Here is a 25,130-nt window from a genome sequence, read left to right on the forward strand (position 1 = left end):
AAATCTGCCGGTAATATCCAATGTCACCCTATTTCCAACCCGTATTTTGAAAATAAAAAGTCATTTAGGAGTTTCTTAAATGTCTCAATGTCAAGCGACATTTGTATTCATAGTCAATAGAGGACTAGCTTAACCATGAGCATTCTCCACAAGTTCGGCTTCTTATTGTTCCTGTACTTCAGAAGACCACGTCTCAGGAATTACTACCAGTAATACCTTCACAATATTGTTTTTTTTTTACAAATTTAATAATGCAGTTCTATAGCAATAGAGGTAGGAATAATGTTGGCAATTTCCTAAAATGCTGAACTTTTAAACATGTGCTAACTTTTTAATCACGTCTTTTGTTTTATATTTCAAAGTTCAGCAGAGTTCCAATACCAAAGCATTCTGGGCCAAACTATTTTTAAGATGAAAAACACATCACATTATGCTTATAAAATACCACCCAAAGCATTCGAAGTTTTTTTTTTTGAATTTTAAGAAATATGCATTCATTTGGTAAATTATCGTTCTAAAAAAACCTGCCAGAAATTTATACAAGGTTTTTAAGTCCTAGTAATTTCACAAAGTCTGAACTATGTCTTTGATAGTTGAAAATAAAAAAAAAATCTTCTACTTCTTCTTTATGGCTCTACGTCCCTACTGAGACTAAGTGTTCTTTAAGCACTTCCACAGTTATTAATTGAAGGGCGTTTTTTGCCTGCCATTGCATGAATTTGCATATTGTGAGGCAAGTATAATGATATACTATGCCCAGGGAGTCGAGAAAATTCTCCCGACTGGAGCGGGAATCGAACCCGCCATCTCCGGATTGGCAATCCATAGCCTCAATCACTATAGGCTAAATGGAGACCCCAAAATAATAAAAAAGTACATGTATGTTTTGACAAACTCTGAAAAGGTTTTTCAAGGATCAAGGTTGCGACCATTCATTTGCAAAGATTTACATTCATTTGCTTTTATCTCAGTTCAGAAGCATGCTATCAAAAAACAATGTATGGATAAATTGAACCTTGAAGTTTCCACAGCGTGAATGTAATTTACATTCACCGCGTGGAGAGTTGCCTTCACAGCTCGCTCACGACTTTCTTATACGTTTGCGACCCCAATGTTATTCGGCAAACTTTCAGATAAAACTACAAGGTTAAAGTAATCCATACATTGGTTTTCGATAGCATGCTTCTGAACTGAGATAATAGCAAATGAATGCAAATCTTTGCAAATGAATGGTCGCAACCTTGCAAGAATATTATCATACGATGATACATATTGCCCTTTACTGGAATTTTACCAGATTTGCTGGTATGTCTGAAACATACTGGAAAAACTTTTCCAGGCACCAGCGCTTGGAAAGTGCAGCATTTTATCTCAGACGAATTAAAATTTGCTCTTCTTCGACCAGCGCTTTTCAACTCAAAGTCTTCATTGGCTAACATACTTCTGGTTCTGAAGCAAGTGGGAGCGAGAGCAATAAAAATTGTGAATGAGAGTGCGGAACGACGATTCAGCGCTGAGCGGCTCTCTGAATCTCTCTCTTCGCCGGTGTATATGGCAATGGGAATGTACTTGATGTTGATTTCGTTATTGCAGTGCAAATGACAAACAAGCAAACATATTCTCCAACGGACAAAATGATTATTTTAATAAGTTTTGAACAAAAAATAAATCCATTGAATCATTTACGCATCTTCAGCCTCATCGCAGCACGTAAGACCAAAAGGTTTCGAGTCTGTTTGCTTCACCAGCCAACCGACCGATGAGGAATAGTGGTCGCGGTTGGTTCGGTTTCGCTTTGCTCCCTGCGCGTGTTTGTTCGTAGTGATATTTGGCGCTGCTAACTGATCGTATTTTTTCATATTCACTCGGATTCAAGCACTGGAAGGCACGAAATGTTCTTAAATAATTGACAAATTGAGAGATAACATTTGTGAAATAAAATCGCATTCTGGTGGAATTTGTTTGTTGGTTGGTTGTTCCTTTTTCCAGTCCGATTGGGGGTCCATTTTAAATTGCCGTTCGCCGATGTCCATGTGTCCGGGTTCGTTTGAACCATGGTTTCAGAAGAGGGTCAGTGTCATCTGCTCTCAGGAGGAAAGAGCAACTCTAGATTGAGTTTAAATAAGGGCGAAAGTAACATGAGAGAGTTCTCTTCATCGACTCTCTCTTCTGGGAATTAAAGTGACAAGATGCAAATTCAATCGAACGTTTTTACACTTAGACGCTAGATTGCATAGCAACCTAGCGATTTATGACCAAAAAGTGCAACCATATTTGTATCTTGTCACTTTAATTTAAAGAAGAGAGAGTCGATGAAGAGAACTCTTTCATGTTACTTTCGCCCTTATTTAAACTCAATCTAGAACTGACGAAGGTACCGGAGCTGGGATCAAACCCATGACCATCTGCTTATAAAGCAAACGTGTGACCAATTATGCCACGGCCAGGGATCCAATTTTGGCTGACAAAAGAGCGCGCAACAAGCAGAACTTTCCAATCAGAATTCTTCCTTGCGATTAAGTTGAAAATGACTCTTGTGACAAAGCCGACTTCTTCATAACTTCTCAATAGTGATTAAGTAACACGACATGTACTATACGAAGGACACGGGATGTACCACAATAGATCAAATAACCTCTGCTTATTCCAGAACAGAGGAAAAAACAATGGTGGTCTTTATTCAATGCGGTCAACCAAAGTATGTATAAATGAATTAAAAATTGACACGAAAAAAGTAAATGTTATTAGAGTTTCAAATGAGGGACCTTAGATCTGCCGTACCTGAATGCTCCTGGGACCCGTTGAAAAGTCCCGAAAGTTCTCCTAACTCCATCTGAAACGGCCCTGAAACACCCGGAGTCCTCCTGCGCCTATCTGAAGAAACTCACCAGAGATTCCCAAAAACGCCCATGATACCTCTGGAACAGCCCTTGAAATCCTCTGGAACCTATTCGAAACTCCCCCTAAATTTCTTTGAAAATCCACTTTGTTTCAACAACACTACTTAAAATTGAAAAAGGCGAACCTTTAAAAAGCTCTCCTACCTAGACAATATTAATTCAAAGCCAGGAAAGAACACTCTTCTCAGAGCCAATATCAACACCATACAGTTCGCTCATTGATCTGATTCGCAATCCCCGTTTCTCCGCAATCATCTTGATTGAATTCATATTTACAATCCAATACCCATAAACATAAGCATTCATTACCGCATTTCCCAGTAGGAAAAAAGGCATAGGGGGAGGAGGGGTAATATGCACCCCTAAGCAAACGTGGCCCTATCACTAAGATTAAGATGATTTTATGGGTGTCTTACGTATTGAAAGTTAGATTACTTATTTAACTAAGTGACGCCAACTTTTGGTCCGCGTGATATCAGTTTTACCGAATCAAATAAACAATTTTAAAAAGTGTTACGTTTTGGGTGCTGACAAACTGTTGGGGGCAAAACGCACCTTGAGGTGGGGCAATACGACCTCTGGCATTTCCCGCTTTGAATTCTAACGAAATATCAGGCGGCTCCATCTTACTATTTACGGCAGCACATGGAAGGTGTAAGAGGCGGATGGTAGTTAATATGATTTCATATAATCGGCGCGCAATCGCTTAAATTGCGTGCGCTTAAATTAGACAATCTTTCCAAATCTGGAAAATCACCGTTTTCCACGTTTTTCATTCGAATATTCTCGTCATTCTTGCACTTGTTCGGCTCAATTTAACATCTAGTTTGCTTGCATCTGATGGAACTTCACGTATATAGTGAAATATCGTGAGGGCGTTTTGCCCCGGGGGTGCGTATTACCCCAGGTTACCCTACAGCATCCAACTCAGCCATCCTTCGCCTATTCCAGACAAACGACTATCGATTGTGTATCTACATGACTTCCCCCTCCCCCGGACTCACCTGCGGCTGTGTTCCCTTCGCCCGGGAGTACATCTTCTTGTCCTTCAGTGCGTACCATCGCTTCTCGCCGTTCCGTATCCGCAGCAGCGGAATCATCACCCGCCCCAGAAACTCCACCTTGTGGTCCCGGTCCTCGTCGAAGACGGTTATATCCAGCACCGAGGACATGTCTTTTACATTACTGTGTGTAGGGGGTGAGAAAAGCAGAAGAAGGATTTAGTCATTAGAGAAAAATGATGGCAGTGGCTTTGAACGAGAGTCCATCTGATTCCTCCGTGTTTCAGAGAGTTAACGATATGCACAGTTGCCACCGCCGTCAACGACGGCACAGGCAGATGGGAACAAATACACAACAGAGAGTGAGCGTGAGGAACAGACGTGGATCATGAGAGGGGGGAAAGTGAAAGATTGCCATGCGACACTTACAAAGTGAAGATTTTGTTCCAATTGGGTGTTAACGTTTTGTACTCGGTTTGGGTTTGCAATCTAGCGTTGATTAGCTCTAGCACTACGAATGGATCTGACTTGCCTCCGATATCGGCCGCCGCGAGGCCCGTCGCGCCAAACACCTTCACCGTCAGGTGGCCCACGTCCCGCAGGTTCTGCAGTGAACGGTGCCACGCCTGTGGGGGAGAGAATTGAAAAGTGTTAGTCTAGAAGTTATGCATACTTGTTGCTCTACGACTTACGTATCGTTTCTGTTGCTGGGTCCGTTCCTTGGGATCTTCCCGGTACGAAGTTAGGTCCGTTATCGTTTCGGACGCTGTGGTCCCGCTAATGGTTAACATGATATGCACCTCGCCGGTGCACTCTTCCAGTGGCTGCCACATGCCGTGTGTGCGTTCCCGCGGAAGACTTCGTAGATCGATTGTGCATTTGCCGTACGTATTGTACTTCCCGCATACTATCAGCTCCAGCAGTTGGTCGTCGTCGAACAGGTGCAGGTCGAACTGCTCCAACCACCGCGCTCGGTAGGATGTTTTACTTTTGTATTTTTCATTGCCTAGCCTACAATTGAAGATTAGTAGTTATCACTATCTCCAATCATGAAAAGAAAATAAGATGCATGAGGGTATTCTACTCACCTAAACCTAACGTACACATCGTTCAGCCCATTCTCGGTATCCGGTGGGAGTCCTTTGGCTTCGATCAGCACTATCGTCACGACCGAGGACCATATCTGCGACTTGAGCCGCCGCGATGCATCGGCCAGTTTGGGATTGCGCTGAAAGTACTACCGGGTTAAAGCAAAGAGGAGGAAAAAAGAGGAAAAGAAAGGCGACGGATGGTGGGCCAAGAACGGAAGGAGCTTTGATTAAAAAAGATACAGAAAGAAACGACGCCAGCTTGTTGCATTTTTTTGTTTGATCTGGAAGGTGGGTGTGTATAGTGGGATGATGATTAGGAATTGATGAAAGAAACGAACCGATAGCTGCGCTACAGTCTAGTGGCTTAAACTGATAAAAGATGATGGTTGTTGAATGAAGTGCAATTTTCGATTATTATTTTTATCTTGAGCTGATCTGTCCAACACCATCTGACTATACAGGGAGCAAAAATGGATTTAATATACAGTCCAATTTTCAGTTGAAATAATGAAAAAAACTAATGATGAAAAAAAATTTTTTTTTAATAAATCATATTCACTCTCGCCCGATCAAAAGCTTGGGGTCACCCCATCAAAAATATGTGATTTTCGATTTCAAGAACCTACACAGAAAGAAATCATGAAAATTAAACAACACATAATCTAAGGACCGATTGAAAATTATAGCAGAAACTTGGAAATTACAGCCATTTGTTCTGAGATGATGCAGTTCGCTCAGTAATCAGCCAATCATGCGTATTGTTTACAGATTTTGAGACATCTTCGCTTGAAATTTACATGCAGTAACGTAAACGAGGGTAGCCACGCTCAGTCGTCAGCCATTCGGAATATTTTTTCGTCTGCCTCGCTGTGGGGACGGCTCTCTCTCTCTCTGAGGCCAAAGCGGTACAACAGTATGTTAATTTATGGTGGAACATGTTTATCTTTGATTGCCGTCACTTCAGCTTGGTGAGACAGCCTAGAGGGGTTAGGTGTGGGCTCTCATTCAGAAGATCTGAGTTCGATTGTCGTGTTGAGATTATTTGACTTCTTAAAAGTTAAACTTAAAAGTTTCTCTGAAAAGTCGGTGCTAATTAGCACTTTTCTCATAAATCAGCAGTGTAATTTTAAATTTATGTGGTATAATTTCTGTCGAACACGATGGAGGTCAATTTGTTACATTCAGTTCGTCATCAATTTACAGATTTTGTTCGTACTGTGTAAGTCTCATTCAAAAGATAAGAGTTCAAAAATCTTTGAACATGATTTAAGCAAACTTTTCTTGCACGAATTTTTGGGATTTCTGAAAGAATGCCTGGAAAGAACTGCTGGAGGAATCCTGGAATTCCTGAAAGTAATCTACAAGGAACTTTTGGTGTAATCTTCGGAAAAAATCCTGGGGGAATCCCAGAAGAAAGTATAGGAGAATTTTATGAAGTAATTTAAGAAGGAGTTCCTGGAGTAATACCGAGAGGAGCTAATGAAAACCCCCGCAAGAAATTCTTGGTGGAATGCAGGAAAGATCTCCTAGAAAGAACTCTTGGAGACATCTCAGAAGGAACTTTTTGAAAAATCACAGAAGGAACTCCTTGAGAAATCCAGGAGAAACATCTGGAGAAATCTTGGAGTTTTCAAAGGAGGAATCTCAGAATAAACTCCTTTATAAATCCCAAACAACTCTTGAAGAAATCCTACAAAAGCAGTGAATTCCGGAAGAAATCACGGTTGAAATTCCCAGAAGAATGAATCTTGGAAGGATCTCTTGAAATAATCCCAGCAGCAACTACAGGTCAATATTAAAATATCTTTGAGGAATCCCAGAAGCAATTTCAAGAGGTATTCGTAAAGGAACTCGTGAGGGTATCCTCGAAGCAGTTCCTGAAGGAATCCAAGAAAAACTTCAAGAAACTCGTTGATGAATCTCAGAAGGAACTTCTTGAAAAACCACAGAAGAAACTTTTGAAAAATTACCACAAGGAACTGCTGAACGATTTTTAAAAAAAGGAAATCCTAAGGAATTTGTTGGCGAATCCAAGAAGAAACTTCTTGTTAATTCCTGGAGAAACACCAGAAGAAACTTATGGAGTAATTTTAGTACGAACTTCTGGGCGTCCCTCGAAGGAACCTCTGCAGAAATCTTATGGAAAGAACTCTTAAAGTAATCTCTGAAAGCACTTCTGGAGGAATTCTAGAAGGAGCATCTGAATGAATCTTAGAAATAACTATAGGAGGAATCTGAGAAGAAACTTCCGTAGGAAAATCAGACGGCATTTATGGAGCAATTCAGTAGGAACGGCTGAAGGAATGCCTGAGCAATTCATGGGGGACTATCACTCTGCAACAGGCGAATTTGCTGGCATTCTTTGAACTTACTTAAGTTCACTCAGCAGCCCATGGCTGTATATATGTAAAAATGAAAAAAATAATAATAATTAAAATAAACGGCAATTTTAATGTAATGGAGACGCATGGTCGTTTCATCGTATTCCAAAACATCAAGATTGTTCAAAACTAAAACTTTTGAACCAGTTGACCGATTTTGAACTTCTTTTTTTGTTCCAAAGCTATAGATTGTTCCAGAAAGTATGAGCACAACTTTGTATAGCGAAAACACAAACACTTTCTTAGCCAGCAACAATTTTTATATGGTTTTTTATGTTTTTTTTTATTATATCATGTAAATTTTTATTATATGTCATGTAAAAACTCTGAGTCATGCTGAATTACATGACATATGATGGAAATTTACTTGATTTTTCTTGAGATTTACATGATATGTCATGTAAACTTCTGTGAAATTTACGCTATCTTTTCGATCTGTGTATATAATTCTTTAAGAGGTAAACTTTCGTTAAGAAATATAAAAAAAATAATCGTTGTCGTCCAACATTGTGAAAATCATTAAAATGATATTTTAACCATTTTTGCATACATGTTAAGGATTACTATTTTTTTTTCGCGATATTTTTTCTTCAATCTAGAACCAATAATCTTTTCATTCGTGAAATAAGATTGTAAATCGGTCGATTGGTTCAAAGTTTTGACGGTTCGAAAATGAAAAGAAAAAAAATGAGAAATGCTGTTTTATGGACCACCCTTGTTTCATAATGGCCATCCTCATGGCGATACAAAAAATATGGGTCTAATTATTTTTGGTTAGGATTATTTTATCGAATTTGATCAACATAAAAGCCCTATTATTTTCGAGTCTATTGTTTTTTTTTCATGGAATGGCTGAATTGACATAAAAAATCCTAATCATTCTTTTATAGTTAAAGGTTTTGGGGGGTTGAGTATACTCTTAAATTATTTTCCTTATAGTAACACGGAAAATAAAATTCTTACTGAAAAAAAAAGTAAAATATTTCAATAATAATCATGAAATATCAAAATGGTTTCGTCGGAATGTTAAAAAATCAAAATTCACAAAATCGCGAATAAAAAAGAAATATCATCCAAAACATGTTCAAATCGATTTTAGATGACGAAAAATGAAATTTAAATTAAAATGAAAAGAAAAAAAGAAAATGGTGCGAGAGGGTCAAACAATGTCCGTTAATAGCCATGAAAACATAGAAAATTCCAGAAAGTATGAGCACAACTTTGTATAGCGAAAACACAAACACTTTCTTAGCCAGCAACAATTTTTATATGGTTTTTTATGTTTTTCTTTTATTATATCATGTAAATTTTTATTATATGTCATGTAAAAACTCTGAGTCATGCTGAATTACATGACATATGATGGAAATTTACTTGATTTTTCTTGAGATTTACATGATATGTCATGTAAACTTCTGTGAAATTTACGCTATCTTTTCGATCTGTGTATATAATTCTTTAAGAGGTAAACTTTCGTTAAGAAATATAAAAAAAAATAATCGTTGTCGTCCAACATTGTGAAAATCATTAAAATGATATTTTAACCATTTTTGCATACATGTTAAGGATTACTATTTTTTTTTCGCGATATTTTTTCTTCAATCTAGAACCAATAATCTTTTCATTCGTGAAATAAGATTGTAAATCGGTCGATTGGTTCAAAGTTTTGACGGTTCGAAAATGAAAAGAAAAAAAATGAGAAATGCTGTTTTATGGACCACCCTTGTTTCATAATGGCCATCCTCATGGCGATACAAAAAATATGGGTCTAATTATTTTTGGTTAGGATTATTTTATCGAATTTGATCAACATAAAAGCCCTATTATTTTCGAGTCTATTGTTTTTTTTCATGGAATGGCTGAATTGACATAAAAAATCCTAATCATTCTTTTATAGTTAAAGGTTTTGGGGGGTTGAGTATACTCTTAAATTATTTTCCTTATAGTAACACGGAAAATAAAATTCTTACTGAAAAAAAAAGTAAAATATTTCAATAATAATCATGAAATATCAAAATGGTTTCGTCGGAATGTTAAAAAATCAAAATTCACAAAATCGCGAATAAAAAAGAAATATCATCCAAAACATGTTCAAATCGATTTTAGATGACGAAAAATGAAATTTAAATTAAAATGAAAAGAAAAAAAGAAAATGGTGCGAGAGGGTCAAACAATGTCCGTTAATAGCCATGAAAACATAGAAAATTCCAGCCAAAAAAAAAAATGTTGCCATTTTTGACGCGTTATTTTTCATTCAATTAAGATTTTGTTCGTATGCTGGATTTTGTGAATCATTTACTTTTGCATCAGCACATAACCATTTTTTCCTCACCATACTTTTGAAAAGGGCGTTTGGAAAAACTTAAGTTCCTTTCGCAACACAAATTAACTCAAAAACAGATTGATGAATTTGAATGACGTCTTCTAAGATGTTTGAGGATATTTGAAGGACTTAAAAAAAGCTACACTGAGAGAAAAAATCATCACAGATCCATGTTAGATGACATATAATGTCAATTTTTTTAAACCTTAGCCTTCGATTGAAAGAAGAATAATCAAATTCTTCTAACTTTCATTTGACTTTTTTTTTCTTCTTCATTGATTTACAAATAGAAAGCAAAAGCAAACAGTTTTTGAGATTTTCTATAACAAAAATAGATACTACGTACAGGTTCCAATGAAAAAAAACTCTTCATATCTTCTTTCCTATCAAAAAAAACATTAACACAAACACATGAGACATTTTGTGAAATATTATTCTAGATTTTTTTACTATTCTACAATTTCAATCAAAGAGGAATAGTTATTTCTTCGATGTATATCTTCAAACCGTCTCGAATAATATTTTTTGCAACTTGGCACTATTATATTGAATTTTATACTTGCCGTTTTAGTGTCACTACGGCCTACTTTTCCTCACTTTAAAAATGAGTTGCATTATGATTCATAATGCAACTCAATTGGGTTGCATTATGAACCAAGGCAATTGTTTGGGCAACAACCTATGTTTCCACGTCAAGAGCTTGTTAAACTGTGACGGTTATAGCACAGCTTGCTTGATTCAAGTTTTCTGTCTAGCTTGATAGAACACGTGGGTGATCCCGCTCAACCACCAGGAAGTATCATGGAAATGATCATATTGAAGTGATTTTTTTTTTCATTGCAAAAAATGGCAACTCGTTGCAAAACTCGATGTTTAGAGCACTCGTCATATTTATCCAAGTCGGAAAGCCTCGTTGGATAAATGTACGACTCGTGCTGTAAAAATCATCATTTTGCAACCCGTTATATAAATAACTATAACAAAGCTTGACTTTTTTTTATTTTATGAATTTGCTGAAATTTGAGTACGGTTGAATGCAGAAAAAAAAAAATATGCATAGCTTTACCACTAAAACCTGTACGTTTCCTTTTGCCCGTTTAAAAACCGTGAAAGAGAAAAAAATCGAGAAAAAACAATCGAAGGGTAAATTTTTGGAAAATTGATATGACATCTAACATAAATTAGCGATGAAAATTACTCTTAGTGTATTTTTACTTCTAGAAGTTATCAAACGTCTTCGAAGTGATTTTTTTCAATCCAACAAACCGTTTTCGAGTTATAATTTTTGGAAGAAGATTATTAGGTGGTTTTTCATACGCCTTTTCCAAATATAAGTGAAGAATATTGAAAAACAAATAACATTGGAAACATATTCAGATAGAGGCTTACACATGAGTATAATTTCATTTGAATTAAAAAATCGCGTCTATGCGATTCGTGCGTTGAGCTTGAAATGCTCCATATCCACCCACAAGTGTGGGCCGACGTAGTTTAAAAAAAACCGCATTCTATTTTCCACAGATTCATTCTAACAATGTACGACAAACCAACACTTGATATATGTATTCAAACGTAAACGATAGATCCAATTTTAACATCAGATATCGAACAGGAAATTGAATAAATCCCCCTTTCAGTTTCCTCCAGAAGAATGCTGTAAACATAACCGAAACGTCGGGCAGTTAACAAACAACCGTTTGGCTATCGCTATCAGTAATCCTCCAGTCGAAAACCATTGTAAAATTACTATAACTCCATATAGAATACCTCAATTTTCCTCAGAATGGTAGCATTAGCTAGTTGAGACGCTGGATTACTGGGCTATGTAACTTTTGCAATGTCTGTGGTATACCGATTCGAGAGAATTTTAAATTAACTCAACGTACATATGTACTATCCATTTGTACAAACACAGACAAACAGACGTATCACTAGGAACAAATTGCGATTAAAATCATCGTCACAAAGGTATAATCGCCCAATGCCAATTTTGCTGGGTTACTGAGTAGATGGCGGTAGTGAGAAAACGTCAAACAGAAGCAAAAACGATGCGAGCGCCATGAGCGACAGAGGCGACAGATTTGTGAATTACAGAATATTTGAATAGTCCGTTAAGAAGGAAAACAATGGAAAGTGGGTAGAGTGAGACGTCTGATCATTATTAGTGAAATTGCGGAAAAATTCACAGCTCAGGTGAGATTTGAACTCACAACGCTAGATAAGTGCTTTTCCAACTAAGTTTATGTAAATGCTAGTTATTGAATTTTATTTTAAAACAGGTGTAGCTGTCTCGAGTCGAAAATGATTCTGAAGGTGCAATTCAACAATTTTAAGAAATCCAAAAAATATCTCTTCTTCTTCTTTTTCTTCTGTATGGCTCTACGTTCCCATTGGAACTTGGCCTGCCTCACTTAGACTTAGTTCAGGCCAAACATGTCTAAAGGTCCTATCTGCAGAAGAGGGGCTCTCTTTGGTTCCCCTCTCTTTATTTAATATCTTCTTCTTCTTCTTCTTTATGGCTCTACGTCCGCACTGGGACTTGGCCTGCCTCGCTTCAACTTAGTATTCTTTGAGCACTTCCACAGTTATTAATTGAAGGGATTGCTTTGCCTGCCATTGCATGAATTTGTATATTGTGAGGCAAGTACAATGATACCAATCGTCTTTTGATTTGTACTGCAAAAACAGTTGAAATTTGTACCATCACATTGCAAAAATTGAAAGAGAAAGTGTACAAAGAGAGCCTTTCAAATGCAGATAGGACCTATTGAAATGTTTGACCTGAGTTGTTAATTGAAGGGCTCTTTGCCTGCCATTGCATGAATTTTGTATAATGTGAGGCAAGCACAATTATCCACTATGCCCAGAGAGTCGAGAAAATTTTCCCGACCGGAGTGGGAATCGAACTCGCTGTCTCCGGATTGGCGACCCATAGCCTTAACCACTAGACTAGACTAACTGGAGACTCCAGGAAAATATAACTTTCTTCATTTCGACATTTATCATGCCTAAAAAAATAAAAAATATAATTTAGAGTTTATAAAAACTCTTTTTTGAGATTATTGTTTGTAATGTTTCATTTTTTAAATAAAACAGAATTTTCACAGTGTATACGTTCTCCACATAGTTCTTTAAATTGCCTTTCTATAAATAGGGTATCGAGCCACATGAACAGTGGCCAGTATTTTAGGCGCTCTTCGCTATAACTCATAACTATTTAACTATACGTATCTCACCGCATTCCAAAAATGGTGTCAATTGGTTCAAAATTGACTGAGTTATAGCAGAAAAGGGCCCAAAATAGGAGCCCTGCCGAGAGGTTCCACTTTCCTATCGGTGACGACAGTACATCGATCGGACAAACCATTTCTAGAAGATATTTAAAAAAATCAATGATTTTTTGTTTGGGTCTTTCTTTAAAGTAGGGCTGGAATAAAAGTGGCAAACCGATGATATTTACTGAGTGAGTGATAGATAGGCAAATTGGAGTGAGATTCTCAAAAAAAAAGGTTCCTCGTCCTCTCGGTGAGACTCGAACTCACAACTCCTACTCATTAGACAGGCGCGTTACCACCACTCCACGAGAAAACTCGAAGGTATAGTAGTTAACCTGAATCCAAGTTATACTTAAAAACTATTGAGGTAATTGTTAATAACTGTGAGTATAAAAATAAAATAGTTGAAAGGTGACTATTTTCTCTAGAAGATCATCAATTTCTTTTGAAAGGATTGACGTAACAACATCGCAGCAAGCACACGAAAATCAACGTTTTTGGAAGCTATAAAACAAATTATAGCTTCAATCACAATCAATAACACCATCGACATAAATATATAGAACAATTTCATAGTTCTGCGTTGTAACGGAAAAGTACCTAAAATACCAGCCACTGCCTAAGTGGTGCGGCACTAGGTGAGGCTAAACATTATTCAGTACATTCGCCTTGACGGAGGCTCTATGAGAGAATTGCGCTGTGCGTGAAAACAATTTTTTTTAACATGGGAAAGGATAGGAGTTGCATTTTCAAATGCTTCTAAAATATTTTAGGGACTTCAGATTGAAAAAAGTGTTAATGTTTTGCAATACACCTTCAATTAGCTACATTATAACTGGTTTTAGACAAAAAGTTTTTAAATCACAATGTTATGTCTATAATATAGCGTATCAAAATCTCATTCGATAACATTAAGAACGTTTTGCTTAAAAAAATTCTATAAAGAATTAGAAGCATTTGAAAATGCAGCTCCTATCCTTTCCCATGTTAAAAAAAATTGTTTTCACGCAAGCGCAATTCTCTCAGAGAGCCTCCGTCAAGGCGAATAGGGTTTAACTTTTTCACCATGCGTTGGATCACTTTGCGGTCGAGTGAGTTTTTTGGAGGCAAAGTGTACAGGCCGCGTTTTCATTCGGTCGTCGTCGTCGTCTATTTGACTGCTCATCTTCGTACGGGGTGATTTAGTGAGTTTTTGGTGGCAAAGTGTACAGGCCGCGTTTTCATTCGGTCGTCGTCGTCGTCTATTTGACTGCTCATCTTCGTACGGGGTGATTTAGTGAGTTTTTGGTGGCAAAGTGTACAGGCCGCGTTTTCACTCGGTCGTCGTCGTCGTCTATTTGACTGCTCATCTTCGTACGGGGTGATTTAGTGAGTTTTTGGTGGCAAAGTGTACAGGCCGCGTTTTCATTCGGTCGTCGTCGTCGTCTATTTGACTGCTCTTCTTCGTACGGGGCGATTTAGTGAGTTTTTGGAGGCAAAGTGTACAGGCCGCGTTTTCATTCGGTCGTCGTCGTCGTCTGTTTGACTGCTCATCTTCGTACGGGGCGATTTAGTGAGTTTTTGGTGGCAAAGTGTACAGGCCGCGTTTTCATTCGGTCGTCGTCGTCGTCGTCTATTTGACTGCTCATCTTCGTACGGCGCGATTTATGATACGATAAATGCAACAAACAACATTTTTTGCGATTTTAGTCAACAGACATTGAAATGTTCGTCACGTCAAGTGTCGGCCCAAGTTCCAAAGCCACGTTGGTTCAAATCACTTTATTTTCTCTTTCGTTAATTTTCGCATTCCGAAAACTATCTGAATGGTTCGTCATCTTCGATGTCGGCATGTGTTTTGTTTTAGTTCAAATGAAAATAAGTGGTTTGATATTTATAGGGTTGCATGAATCACTCCACTTACCAAAGTGAACTCATATCATGCGCCCTTTCCCCTCCCCACTAACAAAAAGTCCTTCCCATGACAGACGTGGAGACGCAGAGGTGATCTCGGTCTTTAGTAAGCAACGCACGTCATAATAACATTCCTTTCCTTCCTCGATGACCGTAAGGACGTGGCCGGCGCCGTTATTGACCTAATAAAGTTTGGAATTCTCGAAGATGCACATTGAGGACGGTAAGCTACTCCCAAGCTCCGTCTGTTGGTTCCTTGTGCAACTTCGATTGTTCTGGTCAATCACGGAGTAGCAACTACGAATAGTACGGTCATCTATGCTCATGCTCATGCGTTGGATCACTTTGCGGTCTCCGATGCAGTTGTTTGGCATATAATCATCTACAAGATTATCGTTTTTTTTTTTAATTTTTAGCATAAGCGTCCTCTAGAGCTCAATTTAAAAGCTTAGTTATCGTTCTTATACTCGACGAGTGTTTTGATTTTTTTTATTTACATGTAATAAATGAAATTATAACTTACAGATTAAAAATATTCAGTTTTTGATCCGTATTTACGCACTGTGCATTGGGACCCAAATTTGAATCAGTTTCTCAATGAAAGGTATAACATTTTTGCCACCATATAAACGTAGTGCATCGGTGCTGAATGTGTCAAAAAAAGCGGAAATAGTGTTGAAGAGTGAAACATGTCGCAGGAAAGTATTAAAAACATATGTGTCCTATCGAATCTTACTTGTTCCTTGTCCTCCTGCGTTTTGGGCCACAACGTCACCCCCAATTTGATTTCCCCTAGATCTTTGTTGGCCCGCTGCGCATCCTCCAGCTTGATGGTGAGGTCTTCCGCTCGGTTCAGTTCCAGCGAGGTTAGAACAAGTTTGGCCGAACCCATAAAATCATCCTGCAGGCCCCAGTCGTAGTCGAAGACCTGTTGTGGGAGGGGGAACAAGTGGGTAAGGAGCGCACTCCGCGCTGGTGAGATTGAGAAATCAGGTGGAAATGATGGGTGCCCCTTACTTTGATGTTTATCGGCTGGAAAGGGTCCTCCACCGGAACGACAAACGTCTCGTCCCAGACGGGATTTAGGTCCTTGTGTACGGTTTTCGATTTGTACAGCAATCTACCGCCTACCTTGAATTTTACGTATGGGTCACTGGTACCTGGACGGGTAGAAAGAGAATCACATCAACCGTAAAGACAATAGGAAAAACAGTCATCAACCCCCAACGACGGTATATAAAAATGATGTTACTTACCGCTCTTATCCATCGCCACCAGGTTGTGCCCGCTGATGAGGTGTATCCGCAGCTGGAAGAACGAATGCTGCCGCAGTTGCGTTTCCCGCCTTCGTTGTACATCGTCTCCGCTTAAACTGGTAGTGGCGGGTGCGCCACCCGCCGTTCCTCCGGTGGCCGAGCATCCGCTCGAGGTGGGTCCGTCGTTGTTGATGTTGTTGTTGTTGCTGTTGCTGATTAGTTTGGCTACCGCTGCCGTCACTATGTTACCGGTGCTAGGCTGTTCTACATCTACTTTGGTCGTCGTCAGCTTCAGGGCGTTCCCTTCCGAGCTCATTGAGGCATTCCTTTCGTTGGGTCGTGCCAGCGGAGAGTCTCCTATCGTGAGGGCCCGATGCCGGGGGGATTGCGTCTGCGGGGTGGCCGAACTGCTGTGCTCCGAGCTGTTGTCCGCGGCGTAATCACTTTGGCTGTCCCGCCGTTCCAGGTCCTGCCCACAGGAGCCACGTATCCGTTCTTTACTACGCCCGCGGGACCATCGATTCTGTGGGAAGGGGAATTTCGAATCAGTTTTTTTTTGTTGGGTAATCGAATTGGGCTGCTATGATGTTTATAAATTCATTTCAATCTTTGGATCTCTCAGTTCGAAACTTTTATGCAATTCAGTATCATAATATCCATTTTACAGGACTCATTTTAATATTATAAGGGCCAACTTTTCCGAACTGGTTCATTATGCAACTGAAATGAGTAGCAAAATGAAAAATAGTTGCATAATGTTCATAATGCAACTCATTTGGGTTGCATTATGAACATTTGGCAACTCAAATGAGTTGTATAATGAATAAATCATTGCATAAAATTTTGTATGAAACTCGTAGCACAACTCGATTTTAATAAACTTGAGTAATCACCGTGCAATATATAATAATTGGGTTGCATTGGCTTTTCTCGGTGACCGAGAAAAGCCAATGCAACCCAATTATTACAACTCGATTTTTTCAGCACTCTTCGTGTACGACTCGTGCTGAATGAATCAACTTTTTACAACTCGTTACATAATAGTTATTTATGTAACGAGTTGCTAAAAGTTGATTTTTTCACACGTTTGTTCAGCACGAGTCGTACATTTATCCAACGAGGCTTGCCGAGTTGGATAAATACGAAGAGTACTGAAAAAATCGAGTTTTGCAACGAGTTCCATACAAAATTTTATGCAATGATTTATTCATAATGCAACCCATTTGAGTTGCATAATGTTCATAATGCAACTCAAATGAGTTGCATTATGAACATTATAGAATTTCATTTCAGTTGTATAATGAACCAGCTCAAAAAAAATGGCCATTATGATACCAAAACGATTTAGATAAAAAATAAATTATGATACTGAATTGCATAAATAACTATTATGCAATTCAGTATCATTATTTATGTTTTATATAACTCATTTTTGTATCATAATACCCAACTTTTCCGAACTGGTTCATAATGCAACTGAAATATGTTGCATAATGAAAAATAGCTGCATATTGTTCATAATGCAACTCATTTGAGTTGCTGTATGAAAATTATGCAACTCAAAAAAGCTGTATAATGAAAAAAAAAATCATTGCATAAAATTTTGTATGAATATCGTTGCAAAATTCGATTTTTTCAACACTCTTCGTACTTATCCAACTCGGCAAGCCTCGTTAGATAAATGTACGGCTCGTGCTGAAAAAAAATCAACTTTTTACAACTCGTTACATAAATTACTATTTGATCTGTATCTTTTACCAATTTAATTTCTGAACAGACATCAGAATTTAAGCTTATTTTGTTTGTCAAAAATCCTGCAGACATTTATTAAGAAAAAACAAACCATCAAGGTTTAGCAAAAACTCAAAAGCAGTTTTCTCGCTGAAATGTCAACCAATGTGCATAAAAATTTTATGCAATTCAGTATCATAATTTCAATTTTATACATATATCTCATTTTGGTATCATAATGGCCAACTTTTCCGAACTGATTCATAATGCAACTGAAATATGTTGCATAATGAAAAATAGTTGCATATTGTTCATAGTGCAACTCATTTGAGTTGCTGTATGAACATTATGCAACTCAAAAAAGCTGTATAATAAAAAAAAAATCATTGCATACAATTTTGTATAGATCTCGTTGCAAAATTCGATTTTTTTTAACACTCTTCGTACTTATCCAACTCGGCAAGCCTCGTTGGATAAATGTACGACCCGTGCTGAAAAAAAATCAACTTTTTGCATAAATAACTATTTGATTTGTATCAAGATCTCTATTACTAATTCAATTTCTAAACATACATCAGAATTTAAGCTGATTTTGTTTGTCAAAAATCCTGCAAACATTAATTAAACGCGCGGACACCGTTTACCACCAGAGGCTGTACAGTAGTATGGTACACGCTTGTATGGAAAAAATAAATCCTCGCTCCAGTCGGCTTTTTAGATTCCATTTAGGTCCCATATGAACTGTACAAAATTTCAGCGCAATCGGTGAAACTATAATTTAGCGCAAGCGGTTCAAAGTTTTCATAGGACTTACTATGGGAAAATTTACACTTTCAGATAAAAAATCCCAGAGGTCGCCCCTTGTCTCCTTTATTCAAATCGATCAATGTTTCTTGTAGAAAAATCAATAATGAAACTTTCCTTCGAAGACAGCAAAACAATTGGATGCTTGTGGAAAAAGTTATTGATTTATTACCGATTAGTGATCCAACGAACGGATTTTTATTTTGTTTTATCAGCAGCACTGCTGCTGCCGTTGTTGCATGTGGTGGCGGGAGGCATCGCCACCCCCAGAAACAGCAGCATCCAAGGCAGCAGCAACAGTGCTGCTAATAAAACAAAACAAAAAGCCGTTCGTTGGATCACTAATCGGTAATAAATTAATAACTTTTTTCACAAGCATCCAATTGTTTTGCGGTCTTCGAAGGAAAGTTTCGAAAATTATTTTTCTACAAGAAACGTTGATCGATTTGAATTAAGGAGACCAGGGGCGACCTCTGGGATTTTTTATCTGAAAGTGTAACTTTTCCCATAGTAAATCCTATGAAAACTTTGAACCGCTTGCGCTAAATTATAGTTTCACCGATTGCGCTGAAATTTTGCACAGTTCATATGGGACCTAAATGGGATCTAAAAAGTCGACTGGAGCGAGGATTTGATATTTGTCCCATACTACTGTACAGACTGAACGAGACTTGTCTAGGGCCACCAGACCGAGCAGTGTTTTGCAGTTTTTTTCTATTTTTTCTATTGTTCATGTCTACAGGGGATGGCCAAAATGTTTGGGATAGGCAACTTTTTTTTCTCTCACAAAAAAGTTCAACTTGCTATAACTTTTCATAGAGTGCACCAAAAAATCTCAAATTTTGACTGTTTGTTAACCTACTATATGTGCATCATTGGTACAAATTTGGGCTCGATTGATTAATATTTCGCAAAATTAGAACAGTTCGGGTAAAACACTATATTTCAGGCAACTCATTTTTGAGCTGTCATATCTCGGAAACCAGTGAATCGAATTGAATGAAATTTTGAACGTACACTAACAATATGTAAATGCTTCACAAACTATTAAAACATAGGTACTTTTTAAACGTTGAACAAAGTTATCATGGATTGACACTTTTTGGATTTTTCTCGAAAAAATGTATTTTTTTACATCAATGTCAATAAATTTTCGTGTTGATATCCAAAGATTTTCCACTTCTGTTCTCAAATTATCTCTAATCAGATATATTAGAGCCCATTTAGATTGAAGGAAGAACACTTTTAATAATTTTTTAGTGGTATTGTAAATTTGACTTATTTCCCTCTATATGGGTAAAAATTTCAACCCGGTATAACTTAATTCGTCGTGAGAAAATATTACATTTTATAACGTCGTATTAAGTATCAATATATTGTTGATAAACGTTAAAAAATTCATTCAATTTGGTTCACTGGTTTCCGAGATATGACAGTTCAAAAACTAGTAGTCTAAAAAATAGTGTTTTACCCGAACGGTTCTAACTTCGCGAAAAATTAATCAATCAAGCACAAATTTTTACCAATGATGCACATATAATAGGGTGACAAACAGTCAAAATTTGAGATTTTTTGATGCACTCTATGAAAAGTTACAGCATGTTGATTTTTTTTGTGGGAGAAAAAAAGTTGCCTATCCCAAACATTTTGGCCATCCCCTGTACGTTCCATTTAGTTTGTCAAGTAATTCTGAGTATTCCGATGACGGTATTTCTGTTATTTGTTCTGGCTCTTTATTCATTTGTTCTTTCTATTTATTCTGGCTTTCTTATTCCTTTTTGGTTTTAAGACTCCGGACTTATTAGATTTATCTTGCCTTTCTTATAATTGTATCATGCTGATCTTTCTATATTTTTACTTTGGTTTTGATATAATCTTTTGCGTTTCAGACTACTCTTGTGTTTGTAACTTTTACACCTAAACCACTATTAAAATAATGCAACAGAGGTGGTGAACAAAAGGAGGTTTTACCTAGATTGATTTATTTCCAAATGGACACAGTTAATTATTTTTACAGGTTGCAACGTATTGTTTAAGGAGGGAGGGTGGTAAGGACATAACAGTTGTAATACACATAATAACAGACGTTTCACATTATCGACTTCTGCTGACGCTATGGCACAACGCAGTGCAGTGTTTCGTAATTGTAAGAGATGTTCACCAAGTGGTAGCAGTCTGTAGCAGTGCAGAACTAGGCGAACGTTTGATTGAGAATTGTTTTAGGTGTTCCATATGTTTGTCTGTGGCGATGCCTTGCGGGGTTTTAGAGGGATGGGAGGGGCTTGATGGACGATTGTACAGGGGTTTTTAAGTGTTTCCGGGTGGTTCAGGGGATTTCAGAGGCTTTATAGAGTGGTCCATAAGGTTTCAGAGGAATTCTAAATCTACTGGATGTTGGATGCTGGGATGCAGGTGCTTACAGATAGACTTCAGAGGACTTCGAGGACTCTTAGGAGAATTTGTATAGAAGGACTTCAAGACGTTTCAGTGGATTTCAGGGAGTTTTTGTAGGTTTCAAAAGGCTTTAGGGGCTGTCTGTGAGAGCGTTATATGGGTTGCAAGAAGGTTTCATAGCGTGTCAGTGGATTTCAGGGGGCTTCGTAGAATATAAAGAAAGACTGTGGCGGTCTCAGAAGGGGTGTTTCTGAGGTATTCTATTGGAATTCAGGAGTTCTTGGGACATTTCAGGGGGTTCCGAAGTCTTCAAGATTCTCAGGGGTGTTTTCTGATGAGTTTCAAGGAAGTTCAAAGCAAGGAGTTTCAAGAGATTTTGAGCTGATTTCACGAGTTGGGAGTTGGGAGCATCAATATAGTTGAAGGTTAATCTACGGGTCTTTCCAGGTTCTTTTCCTAAAGGTTTCTAAACGTATCAGGGGATTTCCAAGGATTTCAGGAGACTTCAGAAAAAAATTATGACAGTCTACGGGACTCGAGATTTTTTAAGGGTTTTAAGACGATTCAGTGGAATTGAAAAGGTTTCAGGGGACCTCAGAAACATTGAGAAAAGATTACGGATATTCTGGGGATTTTCTGTTTCCTAGGTTATACACGGCGTTTCGAAAGGATTCAGGGGCTTCAGTAGAATTCAAAGGAAGTCTGCAAGGGTCTCAGAGCGGTTTCGAAGCGATTCAAGGAATATAATTGCGTTTTACAGGGTTTTGAGAAGTTTCAGAGGGCTTCAGAAGTTTTCGGAGGGCCTCAGTAGAATTTAAGGGAAGTTTCCGGACATCTCAGACGGTTCTGAAGGGATTCAAGGCCTTTTAATGCGATTCAGTTGATTTCAGGGGGTTTGAATAGAGCTTAAGGGATGTTCACGTTGGCATCAGGAGATTTGTAGGAAAAAAAAATAAAGTTTTTCAAGGTTTTTCTGTAGATTTCAGTGGATAATTACAAACCTTATGGGTAATAGAGTGAGCGATCATAAGTTAAGCTTGAAGATTCGATGACCTGGAAGTTTTTTAAACAGTTTTTTAAACTGCTTGATCGAACATAGTTGCATGAGCATGTGCATGAGGCTATGTGAATTGAAAATGTGCATAAAAAACCAATTTTGTGCATGAAATAAGTGAGGGCTTTGATGAGGAGAACTAGTTCGCGAGAACAAATCTTGTCCTGAAAGTTTGAGTTGGGGCCAAGGACATTTCCAGAAAGATCCCAGAGAGCCCAAAATATATAGGTCCCACAGAGTTCAGGTCAGAGGGTGCGTTCTGACAGAGCGCCCCTTCTAAAGCACCCCTGAGACCTCCTGGTACCCTGCCTCTTAAACGCCGCTGTGACCTGTAGGTATCCCCCTGAAACTTACTGGGACCCACTGAAATGCTCTTTAGACCTGCAAGTGCTCCTCTGAAAACCATTGGGAGCGCCTAATCCCCCTGAGATCCATTGGAACTTCCTCAGACCCTCCAGAAAGCTTCCGAGACCCCCGCCGCCCAGAGACCCCCTGAGATTGCCTAAAACTCCATGATAACCCCCTGAAACCTCCAAGTACCTCTGGAACCTCCTGAAACAGCCCTGAGACCCTCTAAACCGCCGTTGAGATCTTATGAACCAGAGTATCAATTACAACTGAAATTTCAAGCTGAAATAGAGACATGCAACCACTTATGTTTCTGTTTACCATGGGAATATCAATTGACTGGCCGCTGATCATTCAATTGACAGCATTGCCAGCATCAGCAAAGGCTCTCCGACGACTGATGATCGGCATACATCATTCCCAGACCCAGCTAGCAAGCGTAAATTATGGTGTTACAGGTTTGGAGTTTTTTCCGTCATTGATAACGTATAACCTTTTAATTTTTATTTTTGTCTTAATGAGTAAGTTAACATTACTAGCTAAGTCTACATATAACCCGACATAAACCTATCGTTGGCCTGTGTTTTTTGGCCACAATATTTCGTGTTTCATGCTCCTAAAATCTTCAGGTATGCCCTTGAAACCCCCTGTGACATCCTGAAACTTTCCTGAAGTCCCCATAGTAGCACATATGTTCCACATAAGTTTATGTAACTCTTTTATGACTGAATTTTGGCCTACGGTAGTTATGTGAACTGAAGTGTAACATTTCTGCTACTAGAGTACCCTGAAACCCCCCGAAGCATCACTGAGATCCTCTGGAACTTCCTTGGAAACAACATGTTACGACCCCTCGGTCGGCGCATCTCACAATACATCAGCGAACGTTATGGTCAGCTGTGGTAAATCGAAACTTCAACAGCTTGGGGAACAATGTCAAGATACTTCACTGACGTTCGTCGAAAGCCACGAACAATAGACCAGGAAAAAAGGTGGTTTGATTTGCCAGATGCTCATGCTGAATTCGGAGTCAAAGTGAATTATTAATAAGTTTATAGTGATCTAAAACTAGGAAAACTACCTATTTTACTTGGGATAACGAGTGCGTGATATTTGATGTTTAAATGAAATCCAAATTTAATATTCTATTTTCCCAATCAAATCTAGAACACGATAAACCTCCACGCAGTAAATCGTATCCACAGAATTAATTACTTTGAATTGATTATCTTTAATTCGTGGTCAGATAGGTCTTGATTTGGCCAAAATTAAATATTTACCGACAAGTCCTTTTTTTTAGTAGATTACGTCATAGGCTGAGGTGAAAATTGTTGAAATTGTGCAAGAGTTGTAGCTACCAAGAAAGGGTAAAGTTCCTTAACTAGACTGTTGAAAACCGGAACATATAGTTATCGTATCGCGTATATTTCACAGGTCATTTTGCTCTATATACTTTGCTGCAACATAAAACAACCATATACAATCAGAATAAAGCACTAAACGTAAGTCTATTCCAATAGTTATGATTCCCATTTCTAACAAACATTATATATTGTTATAGGAAGTTTTTAATATACGTTGCTGTTATTCAAAAACTTGGAACCTAGCTTGGAACCGTCTTTATTCTGAGTTGGCTGCCCGCCAACAAGTTAAAAACTTCGTTTATCGAGCCGTGCGTTCGCTAAACACCCGTGGAAATGTCCAACCGATCTATCGACGTCGAGGGCAGTCTGCCAAGCCACGGAATTGCAAGCTCAACCCCTACGAAACAATGCAAAGTCTGCAGTACTGCGGATAACGGACGTTATTGGAAGTGTCTCGTGTGCGGTAACCAATACCATCCTGCCTGTGTAGGTATACCCTCCGACAACGAGAACCAGAGCTTTGTGTGCCCACCTTGCGTACCGCATACCGGTGCACAGAGGCAGACGTACACCGTAGCCCGATCTACAGCTCCTGTAAGTACGGTACCCCTCGAGTACGTGAACATGTCTTGGTCACAAATCTCTCCAGTAACAGCTGGACCATCAGCCATACCAATATATATACCCCCTGGTACATATCCTTACCCCTACGTTATGCTGCCTAGAAATCCGATTGCCCCGCCAGTTTCATGCGCTCCTCTCAGTTCATCGAGTCAACCAGCTTTTTCGAGTCCGTTTCCAGTGATGTCTAATCTTGTTCAAGCGCTGCCACCAAATCTCAATCCTACGGAGGTTTTACAGGTAAACCAACAAGCTTCCTTGACATCAAGTTTTATACCACCAGCTGCCGTCGCAGTAGCTGAAACATCTTCTGTAGGACCACAAGCGCTGCCGTCATGTAGTGTCCCGATGCCATCGTTGGTACACCAACCGTCTTCGACAGCACCGCTGGGACCGCCTCCATGCAATCCACTAAACACAAAGGGTCAAGGTTTGGTGGACAACAAAAGTCAGTCTTCGAGGATTGCAAGTTCGAAAACATCTACAAGACACAAGCAAATCCAGTTGGAACTACAAAGATTGGATGAAGAAAGGAAGCTTCAAGAAAAGGAAGAAGCCAGTAAACGAGAATATCTTCAAAAACGATTCGAATTGCTAAAGGAAATCGCCAGCGAAACGTCGTCGACATCTGACATCGACATAAGAGAAGATACGGCCAGTGAGAAGGTTAACTCTTGGCTGCAACGCGAAGCTC

At 38.5% G+C, this 25,130-nt stretch overlaps 1 protein-coding gene across 4 annotated transcripts in view; it reads right to left on the reverse strand.

Annotated features, from left to right (window-relative positions):
- LOC109423332 (multiple C2 and transmembrane domain-containing protein) overlaps positions 1-25,130 on the reverse strand; it is a 183,770-nt gene that overhangs the window by 17,471 nt on the left and 141,169 nt on the right. For 3 of the 4 annotated variants that reach the window (XM_062854227.1, XM_062854225.1, XM_062854228.1), the window contains 7 exons: positions 16,121-16,643; positions 15,882-16,024; positions 15,601-15,792; positions 4,990-5,138; positions 4,594-4,912; positions 4,331-4,527; positions 3,905-4,085 (listed from right to left, as the gene is read on the reverse strand). In XM_062854227.1, the coding sequence (XP_062710211.1) occupies positions 3,905-4,085; positions 4,331-4,527; positions 4,594-4,912; positions 4,990-5,138; positions 15,601-15,792; positions 15,882-16,024; positions 16,121-16,643 (1,704 nt within the window). The remainder of the gene's footprint in view (positions 1-3,904; positions 4,086-4,330; positions 4,528-4,593; positions 4,913-4,989; positions 5,139-15,600; positions 15,793-15,881; positions 16,025-16,120; positions 16,644-25,130) is intronic. The other variant, XM_062854226.1, reaches the window with a different exon arrangement.

This window comes from Aedes albopictus, chromosome 2 (assembly GCF_035046485.1).
Source record: "Aedes albopictus strain Foshan chromosome 2, AalbF5, whole genome shotgun sequence".
Classification (NCBI taxonomy): domain Eukaryota; kingdom Metazoa; phylum Arthropoda; class Insecta; order Diptera; family Culicidae; genus Aedes; species Aedes albopictus.